The sequence below is a fragment of the Chelonia mydas genome, chromosome 7 (genome assembly GCF_015237465.2).
Source record: "Chelonia mydas isolate rCheMyd1 chromosome 7, rCheMyd1.pri.v2, whole genome shotgun sequence".
NCBI lineage: Eukaryota > Metazoa > Chordata > Testudines > Cheloniidae > Chelonia > Chelonia mydas.
Genome location: NC_057853.1, coordinates 109117694 through 109131742, shown reverse-complemented (window position 1 = coordinate 109131742; position 14049 = coordinate 109117694). Strand labels below are relative to the sequence as shown.

The following is a 14049-nucleotide window of genomic DNA, read 5'->3' as shown; positions in this document are numbered from 1 at the left end:
TTTCACACTCTCATCACATGTTGTGTGAAACAGGATTGAATTTGATCAGTTTTGCATTTCTCACCTTTTAATTTCGTTGACTGTCCCCTTTGGTCCTGACCAACCTAGCCTGTACAAATATTAGTTAAGCCTCAAAACCAATCTGTTAGGTAAATATTATTATCCCCTTCTATACGAGGGCAAAACTGAGGCAGATATGATATTCAAAACAGAGCCAGACTTAACCCACTGGAATGCCTGGCTCTGTGCTTAGTCCTTTAGATCAGACTTCCTCTCTATATTTATATGAACTAAGCATGTATTTTATTGTAATCCCTGTTATCTGTCATCAAACTACAAAGCTATTTTGAGAGACTCAAATACACAGTATCGAGATTCATAGAACCTACAATGAAACAATGTTTACAACATCACTAAATAACTGCTCAGTTAACTGATGTTTATAAATCTGCAGGCTAGTTTGCTCTGCACTGATCATATTTCACACACTGTGCTTTATGTCCTTACTTTACAGCTTCACCATTCACATATTCCTGTCACACCCCAACCCGTTCCCTAACCCTTATTTCTACTGGCATGTTAAAGAAATTCCAGGCTGCAGTTCCCACTCCTTCTTTCGTGCGCCAGAAGAAGCTGTAGTGAAACATGAGCTGGAAGAATGCCATGGCTGCTACTCTGAAAACTATTAAAAAGAGACACCCGACTAGAAATATTAAAGTCTCCTGATAAGCAGGCTACTGCACCTGAATTTCATTTGTATGAAGGGGCACAATCAGAGGTTACAAGTGCCACTCAAAGCAACATATTACAGCAACAAACTGCTAGAAGATTTGGCCGCTATTTCTCATTTAATTACACACAACACTTCTAGAAATTTACCATAGATGCTATTAAATAGTTTGGACAGCTTTCATCTTTTCATCAGAGAGGCCTTTACTGTACTGCAACAGGAAGACCTCTTTCTGGCATATACAGCATAAGATTTACAAAGTCCCATAGAAAGCCTATTTCATGTTACTCCCATGCTCCAGGCCTAGCCCTGCTCCCCTTGAGTTAACTGCAAACTCTTGCTGATTTCAGTTGCAGCAATGTTAGGCCCATAAATCCCCTTAATGCATAACCACATCACTATACTGCACAATCTTTGGGTAAGAGAGAATAAACAGAGGCAGGGAAATAGGAGGATCTCTATTGACTCCTCATGACACAGGAAACAGCAATATTGAACATGGCATAGCAGAGTTATATCCTCTACTCTTGTTTCACTGTTCCAGGGGATATTTAGCTTCTGCTTGGAAACCCATCTGAGATGGGCAGAAAAGCCCTTTACCACAGACTGCAAAATCCTTTTCAATACTTTGCCTTACAAAACTGCATACTATGAGGTAATGACTGAATATGGTTATTCTTTGCCCAAGATATTCATACTTCTCTTATACCACCTGCCCCAGCTCCCTCAGACAGATTCTCCCCTAGTGCTCATTGATGTGAGCCACCTTCACACCATATTAGACTAGCTAAAGTGCAGAGTATTTCCAGTTACAAAGTGATCATTTCTTACCTCTTCATACTTTCCTCTACTTATTTCTACACCGTGTTTCTCTTTTAAGATGTTTGCATGTTTCAATATTAAGTAGCAAAGGCTTGTTTTTTAAAAATAAAAACACTGCAAGTACTGGTTCGAGCAACAGGGTGGATCTGACAATCGGAATACATAAGACTGCAAGACAGTTACAAACCAGAAGAATCAGTTTTCTTCTTTTGTTGTTCTATTTCCATTTTTTAAGAGTCATTTTGTGTTTCAAGTATACATTCAATTATTTCTCCATTTCCTTTCATTTTTCTTCAGCTGTTCACACATCCTCATTTAAAGCTCTATCAGTCCTCACTATTTATCAAGCTTGCTGATAAAAAAAACACAGTCACAGACACAGACACTATTCAACAACATTCCACTGTGCCACAAATGAGAAATGTCAATAGAGCTACTCTATCCTTCTTCTTACATAGCTGCCATTTCATGATCACACATGCACATAGACAGCAGGCAGACAACAATATACATAGATAACAGATGGGTCTCTAGTGTTTCAGATTTACCTATAACTGTGTCCTTCCATCAGAACTTTAAGTGTGTTTTGCTTCTGGCACTATGATTAGCAATCCCACAATAAAGACTGTTAAGAAAAATGTTGCTCAACATTAGAGATAGGAAGAACAGAGTTCAAAAAACTTGGGTGCCTCCCTGTAATGCTTCGGGGGGTTACATGTGAACCCCTAGAGATCTTACAAACTGGCAATACTGCCACTGGGACATGTAGTTCTGAATGGCCAGAAAAATTAAATACAAAATTAAGATCCAAACATAGGTGCTGGAACTACGGGTGCAGCAGCTCCCCCTGACTTGAAGTGGTTTCCATCATATACAGGGTTTACAGTTTGGTTCAATGACTCTCAGCACCCCCACTATATATATTGTTCCAACACCCCTGTATCCTAACGAAAAGAAGGATATGTACATCTAACATAGCAAAGACACAAACTGAGTCTGAAATAAAAGGACAGATAGACACTGTATGAATTTTCTAAAAGGATTTCAGGGTTTTTTAAATTGCACATAATCTGTTTCTGAAGTGAAATTCATATTTGCATTTAATTTTTCTCTCCAGGCTGTCCAGGTCATTCCTAGTGTGGGAATATGGGCAAAGGGGAAATAATTCCACAGAGGAGGATTTCTGCTCTCCCTCTTCTTACTTTATTTTGTTAGTTACGATGCCAGTGTTGACAGTTAAGAAAAAGCTGTGACTAGTATTTAAATTGTCTGGTTCTTGGGCCTCAATTCTGCATCTGTTCCATACGCAGAGAACTCTCACTGAGTTCAGTGGGAGTTCTGGGCACAGCATGACCGAAGGATCAGAGGCTGCAATGATGGGTGCCAATATAGGAATCTAGATAGACAGCTCAGGCATCTACTAGGCATATGACTTGATGCATACTGCTTTTGAGCAGCTCAGCCCTCCAGTGTTTCTAACCCAGTCCATTTTATTACTCTCTGGCCTGCTTTTATGCAGAATATATTCTTGCTAGTGATACTCAACAAATGTTTTAGAGTGAGTCTAATTACAGGGATTTAAGGGGGTTATTCCTTCTCTCTCATTTCACAGTCTTACCTTGTATGCGGCTTGTCTCATAAACTGCTTTGCAGGCTGTTTCCAAATAGCAGGCACTGTAATGACCCATCTTACCTCAGAGTTTTCAAACTCTGAGCCAGCTTGATCACTGAGCTCCTAAACCAAATGAAAACACAGAGACAGATATAAGATTGACACCAGCTGTTTTACAAGTATATATAGTTTTCAGCTGGCTTTGGCGAAGGTAACTTCCCCTTTTCATAATTTTTTTTTAATGTTATGTCTACATTACAATCAGAATGTTTAAATCACTAGCCGGCATTTCAAGAATGCTCACAATACCAACAGTGGGGTATATAACCAACAGTTACAGCATGCCTTCTCCTGGAGGCCCATGGAAAGGTTTCTTAACATGGAGCAGGAAGAGTTAGTTTTTCCAATGAGGAGTTCAGGTTTTGCTGAACATAATAGCATATTTATGTATGTCCACGGTAAAAATCTGGTCTCTGCAGACACTTTAAAGAATTCACACTTTCACCCTAATTAATGTCCCGCAAATTATTTGCTGTAGCACTGACAAACCTTGTATTTTACAATCTGAATTTGTCAATGGCTGCTTTATACACTGACCATATTTAGATCAATCCATTTTTTAAAGACAGAGTCAAAATGTAATTTCCTCTTACTAAGAATCTGAAAACATTTGACTGTTGATGGTTTGAAAATTTTTTACTTTTGAGCAAACGTTTAATGGTAGCATTTTTTTTTCTTTTTTTTTTAAAAAGAGCTTGTAGTCCACTGCCGATTAGGTAACATTTGGGACATGTTTCGGGAAAGGTTCCAAGTAAAATGTCATTATTATAGGGCCTATTTAAATCTCCATCCAAAAAGGGTAAACAACAACCTGCTTTAGAATGTAAAACATTTTTCTATATGCAATTCCCCAAGGCGTTGTGTTTGCTTAGCTACAATACAATTCAAAACTTGTGGCGGAAAAGCAGAGATCTTATATCACCAGAACACTCTGTTTGATCAATTATTATACACACAAAGTAATGGTCCATTGATACTGCTTATTTTATTTTACACATATACACAGAACATCATATCACAGAACTCTGCTTATTTACATCAGTTCAGGTCCAGAGGATGCAACGGAGCAAAACTGTACGTGTCACTGTGCAGCAGTGCCCCAGAATATGCACATTTGCCTTGGAATTTCCCCAAGCTGTGTATGGTGTCAGCTCTGTGACTCATTAACATTTGAGTGTGGCGGCAAAGCAAAGCAAAGCAAAGCAAAGTAGCTGGAGTCCAAAATATGGCTTTGAAAATGTAGCGGTAGGCTGGTGTCTTCTCTCACAGCAGCCATAAAGAAGAGAGATAACAATCAAAGAGAATAAATGAATCCCATTCAAAGAAAGAAGTAGGTTAACTATCTAACAATGAAGTTGTTTAAGTGATACTTGCCTGAATGGAGCTTTAGGACAAATTCTTCCCTAGCAATCCCTAGACAGATTGCACTGGTGTATGTGAGTCCAGAATTCAGCTCTTAATTCATGATCCTGAGTTGTACCAGTCAAGCTGTGTGTATACGGTTCCCCTAGGGACAGCAAACCTGGTAACTTCTGTGACAGGCTGGATACTACAGAACATGCTTTCAGAGGGTCTAGGGTGCACCTATTATTACCTGTAAGGCAAAGTAAGGGCTGGTAGAGCCTGCGAGAGATTGGCTGGCTGACACACTGGTGGTGTTAGGGAGCTGACACCTAGTGAAGCACAAGCAACTCTCTCTCGCAGAGACAGGAGGGCGACAAAGTAACTCACAGTCTTGGGCAACCCGAGAAAGGGTCACAGTAGCATGAATTCAGAGTAGCAGCCGTGTTAGTCTGTATTCACAAAAGAAAAGGAGTACTTGTGGCACCTTAGAGACTAACAAATTTATCTGAGCATAAGCTTTCGTGAGCTACAGCTCACTTCAGCGGATGCATTCAGTGGAAAATACAGTGAATATAAATCTCCCCACTGTATTTTCCACTGAATGCATCCGCTGAAGTGAGCTGTAGCTCACGAAAGCTTATGCTCAAATAAATTGGTTAGTCTCTAAGGTGCCACAAGTACTCCTTTTCAGTAGCATGAATTGTTTACCTAAGAAATGCCTTTTGTACGACAATACATGCTATATAGCTACTCACCATCAGCTAGGAAGCACGTTACAGGAAGTGTAAAGTGTTGCAGTTTTTCAGTATGTGTTAGGGGAGAGTACAATTCCATTCTCTCTAATTTGTGAGGCTCATGTTAGGAATTTTGTTTTCTTTATTGCAAAGAAACCAGACCACTTTCATCTCTCTTATGTATAAACATCAGCCATGTTATTAGAAAAAACAAAAACATAAAGGGTGGGCACTTACATTTGAAGTAGAAGTGATGCAGGGGAGGCAAGACATGAGAATAAGCTATAACAGATGTTGCATATACTGTATCTCCCTAATGCTGGTGAGATTTTTTTTATACACAAACATTCTTTATAAGGGACAAAAAACAACATCTGCTCTCTGTTCACAACTGGGTGAAGTCTGCCCGATGTAGAGAACTTGAACAAAGTCAAGGCATCACATATGCCCCCAAAATAGGGGACTTGAGCATCTGTATAGGGCCCTAAGAAGTTAGAGTACAATCTGCTAGACAGGAGAGAACCTTTAAATGAGTACAGAATATGGAATGCCCAGCAGGAGGAGAATCACAATGAATGGAGCCAAAAGAGGCTCTCAGATGTATTACTTCTAGAGAGTTACACATACAGATAATGCCAAGCACTGAGTTTCCGGTATTCAGATTTTTAATCACATTTTGTTCAAGCAAATGCCAAATACAAGAAGATTTTCCTTGACGAGAAAATAATAGGTATAAAAGCATCATTCCATTGATAGAACATTCAGTCTCTGCATCACAGTGATACCGATACATCCTCTTGCTCCCTCTGTAAGGAAGGAAATCACTTAAGGCTATCCAGGACCCTTCACAGTCCCCGACTTTCCTGGACTTCCTACAGCTGCCCCACTTTGTTTACATCAAACACTGCTGGAGGCTGAAGCTTGGCACTGTTAAAATTGTTGGGGCAGCATCTGTGCTAGTTATAAATATAGAGAGCTGAATAAAGGAAGTATTTTCCCTACCTTTAATGCCTGTTCCTTAAAGAACTGCAGGGCGTAAGCAAATATTTCAAGTGCTTTGACTTTTTTCCCGTTTGCAGCTGTCAGATCTGTTTCCATGGTGAGATTCTGAAGGAAGAAAATAAGAGGTAAATGTTAAATTCATTTCCCATTGCTTGAGGGAAGGGAATTCTTCCTTGCTGGGACCCACCAGCTTAGGAAAAACTGATGTACTTTGTTTGGGGTTTTTTTTCTAGTTTTCTTTTGGAGAGGATCTAACCAACCATGGGGATTTCCTGGATTGTGATATTTTGTTGTTTGTTACAGGCCAGGTTTTTTGTACCCATCAGTTGTGGCTACAAATAGTTGTAGGCAGAGCTTGTAATGTGGATATTTAAGTATCTCATTTGCATAAATTGCACCTGCAATTAATTGAAGCCATGAAACTGCATGCAAAAAATGAAGCCCAAGGTAAAGGTTAAAAAATCATATATTTTGAATTCCTACCAAGATGTGAAACTAGAAAAGAAAGTATTGACCAACCCCCAGAACTCTAGAATGGTTATTTTAAGATTTAAAGTCAGAGTATAATAATTGGGAGTACAGTCGAATAATAACATGACTTCCTTTTGGAATATACCACCAAGTATTAAGGGTGAATTCACTCCCATGCAGAGGGTCACCCTTACAGCTATGTAGCTCTTAAGTTCCTCTTACGCCTTCAGAATAGGGTTTAAGTGGTACATAGGCCTTAGATAGGCTCTCTGCTCAGGAGCGAATTTCACTCAAAAAGAGCAGACAGGACAGGATAGTCCAGGAGAGGAAACTGCCAAGGTTTAGAATGGCATTAATTAAAATGTTGAAGAATGTTTGTTGCTGGGAGAGGGAAGTAAAATAAAGCAGTAGGCATTACGTTATAAGTTTCACTTAATAATCAAATCCATTTTTTTGTACAAGTACTAATGCTGGTGCTCCATGCCTGGCTCATAATTTGTAAAGAAATCTGGCATGGCCAATATAAAAATATGTTTAGTTACAAATACAAACCATCGAAGAAGAGCTCAGTTATTACTTACACCAGTGGTGTGTAGCTTCATCTTAAACTTTTCAAAATATAACCAATGCTTGGATTCATTGGGATCCAGGTCATGGTAGAAATCTCTTGCTGCATAACCGAAGCTATGAAACTTTCTTTCTGGTGTTAAGAGGATAGTAGTTGGAGTCTTCTGATTGGATATACCAGGATCTCCACCTTCCCATCGCCTAGGAAAAAGATGAACCAGCTTCAAAATAGTGATAATTAACATTCATAATGATATGCTTATTAATGCATTGTGTAAGCAAGCTGGATCTGGCAATGGGTTACACAGAAGAATTTCACATGAGCAGACTTGGATTTGAATGCTCTTTAGGCCAAAAGTGAATGTTTATTCTCAGCCAAGAAAACTTTGTTCCAGACTTTTAACAGTCTTCACACATGGTCATGAAATTTTCAACAGTATGGTTATATCCTTCCCTTGATGGATATATAACTCCCATAGTGTGAGCTACACAGGAATAACAAGGGGACAACAATATCAAGATAATTGAAAATCAATAAAATAATTAACAAATGAAATATATATTATATACAAAAAACCCCACTTTAAAAGAACATTAAGATTGCAAAGCCAAGCACTCAAAAGTTAGGAAATGCAAAAGTTGTTGCCCATACAACCTTAAATCAGCCCCCTTGTCAATATGCATTGTAACATAGCCTTTAAATACATGATCATTTACAACCATTTCCACAAGACCCCATCAAGGAAATCCCATCCAGTCAAATGTCACCATGGAGAATTGGATTCTATCCCTGCCTCTAGAGTTCTTTTGTGATGCTGGACAAGTCAATTAAAACAAACTTTTCACAGCTGGCCACCGATTGTGTGTTCCTCATTTTCTGGGTACCTTGTTTGAAACCTTAGGGGGCATATTTACAGAAGTGCTGAGCACTCACAGCTGCGATTGAAGTTAATGGGAGCCATGTTTTAACACAATGTGCTATAAAAATGCTAACTATTCTCAAAAATAACACCCTAGGCATCTCAATTTGGGCATCCAAAATGAGTGTAAACAATGTTAGCCTTCCTCTCTGTGCCTCAGTTCCCCATCTGCAAAATGAGCATAATAATAAATCCCTACCTCCCAGGGGGTTGTGAAGATAAATTCATTAATTTTTGTGAAGCATCCACATATCATGGTGAGAACACCACAGAAAAGCCCATGAGTAAGGTTAAGATTCTATCATGGGTATTTTTAGTAAAAGTCAGGGATAGGTTGCGGGCAATAAACAAAAATTCATGGAAGCCCACGACCTGTCTCTGACTTTTACTAAAAATACTCTGGGGCGGTTGTGAAAGCACTGCCACGGGCTGACCTGTCAGCTGCCCCAGCCCCACTGCTGCTCCTGCTGCAGGGGCTGACCCAACCCCAGCCAGTGCTTCTGCCCTGGGGCCACTGCTCCAGCGCCTCTGGGGCTGATTGCCAGCCAGCAGCTGCGGCAGCTTCAGGGGTACTGACCCAAGCCCAGCTGCTGTTCCAGTGGCTCCAGGACTGAGAGCTGCTCCAGGCCTGCCCCAAGGAAGTCATAGAGGTCCCAGAAAGTCACGGAATCTGTGACCTCCGTGACAGAATCGTACCCTTGCCCATAAGGAAATTAATAGTTTTATATTCGGTACAGATTTGGATGGTGTGTGAAAAATAAAGTATGAGGCCACAAACTGACCAAAAAAGATAAATAGATATATTGAATAACTACCTATATATATGAGTAGTGTATATCCTGTGCACTGAATGAGGCAGGGAACCTGTGGGTAAACAGTATGTGATCATGTAATAAAAGACTGCATCATAATTAGAGCTGGTTGAAAAATAAGATATTTTCCCCTGTGGACAATTTTGACCTTTTTGGGGGGTAGGAGGGAAGCAAGCAGCTGTGGAGCCTCACAAGAGTTGTATTTTCAGGTGCCTTGGCTCCCTGGCCAAGCTATGTTCCCTCAGGATGCACCGCAGCGTCCCCTCTTGCAGATCTGCCATGATGCATCATGGGAGTCTCTGAACATGGTGCATTGTCAGAGATGTAGTCTAGCTAGGGAACACAGCCGATAGGGGAAACTGGAGGCATAAGACACCCAAACAACTCCCCTGAGGCATTGCAATGACAATTCCAAACTGAGTATTTCTGGTTTTGAGAAGAAATATTTTAGATTTAGTTTAGCTAAACTCTCAATTTTCAGTCAAAAAACAGTTTAAGTGGAAAATTTTCAAGCAGTCATAATCATAATGCATACACACAAGGAGTCCAATTTGAGGTTGCACAAGCAACCTTATTTCTGGCATTTCCTAATTTTTGAGTGCATGACTTTGTGACCATAATGTTGGTTTTTTCTGTGTAATTTTATGGTTATGTAAAGAAGGCCTCTCCCTCTGAGAAGAATCAGCAGTACTGTGTGTCAATGCTATGCATACAGGGACTGCAAACACTTCTGACTAAGCCTCTCTTCTACAATTGTCTCTCTGCCTTTCTTCTTCTCCTCATCCATCAAGCACCAGACTAGACTGTCTGACCAGACTGGTCAGCTTTAGGGAACATTGAGAGCACAAGAGAGACAGTTTCCTTGCTCTCAGTTCCTGTGCCTGGCACTACATCAGCCCCCAGCAACTTAGAGGAAAATTTAAAGGGAAGTCCTGTTCAGCCCCTGCAGGCCCGGGATGAAGCATATGCCTCTGCTTTATGGGGATAGCAATACAGGTGCAATCCAGTCACACACAGGGGCTATGAAGGGACTGTATATAGAATCTTTGGAGAATTTAGCTACTGAATTCTAAGCCATCTCTACTGAGCAAGTGTAAACCAAGACTTTTCGAATCTTATAATTAGCCAAATTTGGGCAAATTTTCAGGGGGACAGAAAAAGGCACATCCCTGACACCAAGGCTTTCCCTGCTGCGAATTTTCAAGTCCCATTTCCAAAGCATGGGGACACTAGAGATTTCAACCAAAAAGTTGTAAATTTTTTTAACATGGCAAAACAACATATTTTCCCTCACTCTCATCCTCTGAGGCAGCTGAACTATTTTTGCTGGATTGGGCTAAAATCCAGCTTGAGGCAGACACGATATGGAAAATTTCAGCCTGAACCGTTAGCATTTGGCAAAGTTATAAGCCACTGGGAACAGGGTCTTATAATAGGAGTTTTGGGCAATGTTAACTACAGTCCGAGCTACTTCCTCTGCATATAAGATAGTATATTAAATTTAGCATGCTTTGTTTTACCTATTGTATATATTTTATACGAGTTGCAAATGAACAGAAAAGACTTTTCAACCTAAATGTTGAAGTCCCACACATCAGATATAAATCCAGGGAAGCAGAACGGTATCATTTGGAAAAGGAATCCTCAATGATTCATTCTGAGTAATTTCCGGAAAGTTCCATTAATAGAAAATGTACTCAGGAGCTAGATAATGATGGCCCTGTTTATTTTCTTTATGGACAGGTGGATTATGCCTTTTTCTAGACTGAATGCACTTAAGCTGCAGCTAAACCTGGCAGCCCAACACGTCACTCCATATTACGGCTGAGATTTCCAAAGTCACCTAGGTGATTTAAATGCCCAATTCCCAATTACTTCTAATGGAAATCTGGCCTCCAAATCCCTCAGGCAGCTTTAAAAATCTCAATGTACATCTCTGCTCAGACATACAAGCGGCCATAAATAAATATAATGGGAAGTTTGACTTTAGTTTTAATAATAATACAGGCCTTTAAAAAGACTCGTATGGCATCTATTCTCTTCTAGGGAAGGGAAGCTGTGGTCCTGGGGACTGAGTTAGGTTACCTGTGTTCTACTCATGATTCTGCCACTGACTCACAGAGGAAATTTCTGGCTCTGTGGAAGCCTATAATGGGGGCTTGCCATTAACTTCAGTGGTGTGAGGATTTCAACCCCTTTAGGCACATCACTTATCCTCTTTGCATCTAAATTAGCCCGTCTGCAAAGTGAGGGTAATAATGCTCACCTTCCTTTATATAACACACCTTGAGATGCATGTATGAAAAGCACAATATAAATGCAAAGTAATAGTATTCTACCTGCATGTATGGAATGTCCCTTGACATCAGGGGAGCTGGAGAGGGGCTAGGGATCAGTCCATGCAGACCTCACTGCAGGATCTTTGCTTTAGTTTAGACATAACAGGCCAGATCCTCAGCAGGCTAAACTGGCGTAGCTCCACTGACTATAGCAGAGCCAGTTTTCAGAAGCAGAGGATCTGGCCCTACTTTACAAGGGGCAACGAGAGACAAAGGGAGGGTTGGTAGGAAGAGGGAGAACAATGGTTACTGTTAAGATCACATGATTGCTTTTTCTCTACACATGCATCGGGCTGACAAAGATGCAGTTAAGGGAGTGATCCTGGCAGTGAGGGGGGGAGTGGATCTAGAGCAGAATCTTAATCAAAGAAACAAGATTCTTGACAGCAGAAGTAGTACACTGGCAACACTGAGGCAAGAGGACATTCTCTTCTCCTCCATGTGTGGAATTCACATGGGCATCAATGGAAGTAGTTCCATGTGTGGACCCAGGGGAGATCATGCACCTAACATTTGTTTTAAAATTGCATCCATTTTCCTATGAATTTATGTCTCCCCCCATAAAATACTTAGACAAATTCAAGTATTTGTTATTTAAGCATCAGCCTAAATATTTAGAGCTTTGGGTAAATCACTATCAGCCGATAGGTATTCTTCAGAGTATGCAAGATATTTCTTCCTAACCCATGACATGGATTACGGTAAGGACCTTACAAATATCTTGACAGAAACACTGAGGAGTTAATGGGACTTTACAGGCATGAAGTACTGTAACTGGTAAAACCAAAACTAAAACTATGCAATCAAGGTAAATTAGACACTGATCTAGCAAAGAACTTAAGCGCATGCTGAATTCGAAGCACTGAAGTCAATGGGACTACTTACATACTTAAAATTAAGCACATGCTTTAAGTGCTTTGCTGGATCAGTTCCTAGAAGTTTTTCTTTGTTTGCAAGTACTGGCGCTTACAACAAATAACAACTGGAGTCAAAATGATCATCTTGGTTTGCCTGCAGATTATATTTCCCATGCATATAGCATGCCACAATGCTGCTGAGATCCAGTAGCCTAGTAATCTATATCACTGAAACCTTGTGGTCTGCTCTTGTACCAAAGGAAGAATTTGTAGTTGAAAGTCAAAACGATACTACTTTGAGACATTTTACAGAAAAGCAGCTTTGTTAGAAGGTAGCCAGAAATCCAAGTGTCTGGAAAGGATCAATGTTAGGCAGAGAACCAAGATTTCTTAGCAAGGAAAGACGACAATGTATCACTGGTGTGCTACATTTTAATGTAAACATTCTCAAGAATGCTGGAAGTTCAGCTGGAAATGACATTTCCTGTGCTCAAATATTTATAAATTATACTACATGTAACCCTAATTATGTAAATATTTTGAGCTTCTTAATGCCCTCTGAACTACTGGTTGTCAAACTTCTTAATCTTTTAAAATTATGTTTTTTCATTGAACTTCATAAACACGTTGTAGCTGGAACAGGATCATGAAACACTTTCCCCAAAATTCTCTATAGTAATTAAGAGACAATGAAAATAGAAATCTATAGATGTGTGTTACTGCCAAGACCATATTTCATGCACTTTCTGAACACAACTTCATGGGTGAAAGCACAGAGTCAGTAATTTTTGTAAGTGTTCTTGTTATTAAGACGCTAGTTATGCCACACTGGAAATGTGGGTACCACATTTATTTTCCTTCAAATTTTGTCCTTCCAATTTGGTAAACTTAAAAAAAAATTCTTTCTAGCTTGAAAGAAACATGGCTTCTTCCTTTACTCCTTGTTCTGCACTAGCATCTAACATAATGTCTACACATATCCAAGTCACCATAACAGCATGTTGTTCCCTTTGTTGGCATTGGTTTTGTCTAGGTTCTATACCAAATAATTTCTCAGCAAGTGAGTGGTAAAGTGATATTTAGGATTTGGAGAGTATTTTCCATCAATTGTACTGCAACTACTTTTTGATTGTCTAACCCTGCAATAACATCTGCACTGTCAGACCTCTGCAGCTGTATGAAGCCCTATGCTTTTAACTGGGCTCTGCACAAGTGCAGGGGGTTCTGCACAAGTACAGGGTGTGGATCCAAATGCAGGCTGAGGACTTAAGATACTACAGGTCAAATGTTGGGCCTAAAAGTTTGGATGGTGTCACTACCTAAAATTTCCACAGTACGTTACAGACTTAGTTTAAGATGTTAAGCAGTGGTGGGCCAGAGGCACCACTGTGCTACGGCTTTGTAAGAATGGCCTTGTCAGTAGCACAGTTTGGGATCACTAAAGTACAATCTCAGAAATGCCGTTTCTTCCAGTATTTCATCCAGATCCCCTATTTCAACAATTAAAATCAAGAATTTAATTTTTCATTTAAAAACTAATTTACTATCAAAAATGGATATGCAAACTTACTACTAAATATGGGTCCAATTCTGCCTCCCATACATCTCTGTGGTGCTTGGTATCTATCTGTCTCCAACTGGTAGCACCAAGTACCTTTTCATGAATTGCATTGTGGGTTTCTTGAAGGACCCTTGATGAATGGGGCAGAAAGGCTTTTTATAAACTGACCACAGACGTTGACTGCACAATCAGGACTGTCCACAGATAGCTTCTCTGCT

General features: G+C 40.0%; 1 protein-coding gene across 1 annotated transcript in view; it reads right to left on the bottom strand.

Moving 5' to 3' along the window:
- The window catches only part of HSPA12A (heat shock protein family A (Hsp70) member 12A), an 85207-nt gene that overhangs the window by 38421 nt on the left and 32737 nt on the right, over positions 1 to 14049 (bottom strand). Inside the window, exons 4-6 of the mRNA XM_037905439.2 lie at positions 7357 to 7543; positions 6305 to 6409; positions 3171 to 3287 (exon numbers count right to left, since the gene is read on the bottom strand). Coding sequence (XP_037761367.1) covers positions 3171 to 3287; positions 6305 to 6409; positions 7357 to 7543 — 409 coding nt within the window. The remainder of the gene's footprint in view (positions 1 to 3170; positions 3288 to 6304; positions 6410 to 7356; positions 7544 to 14049) is intronic.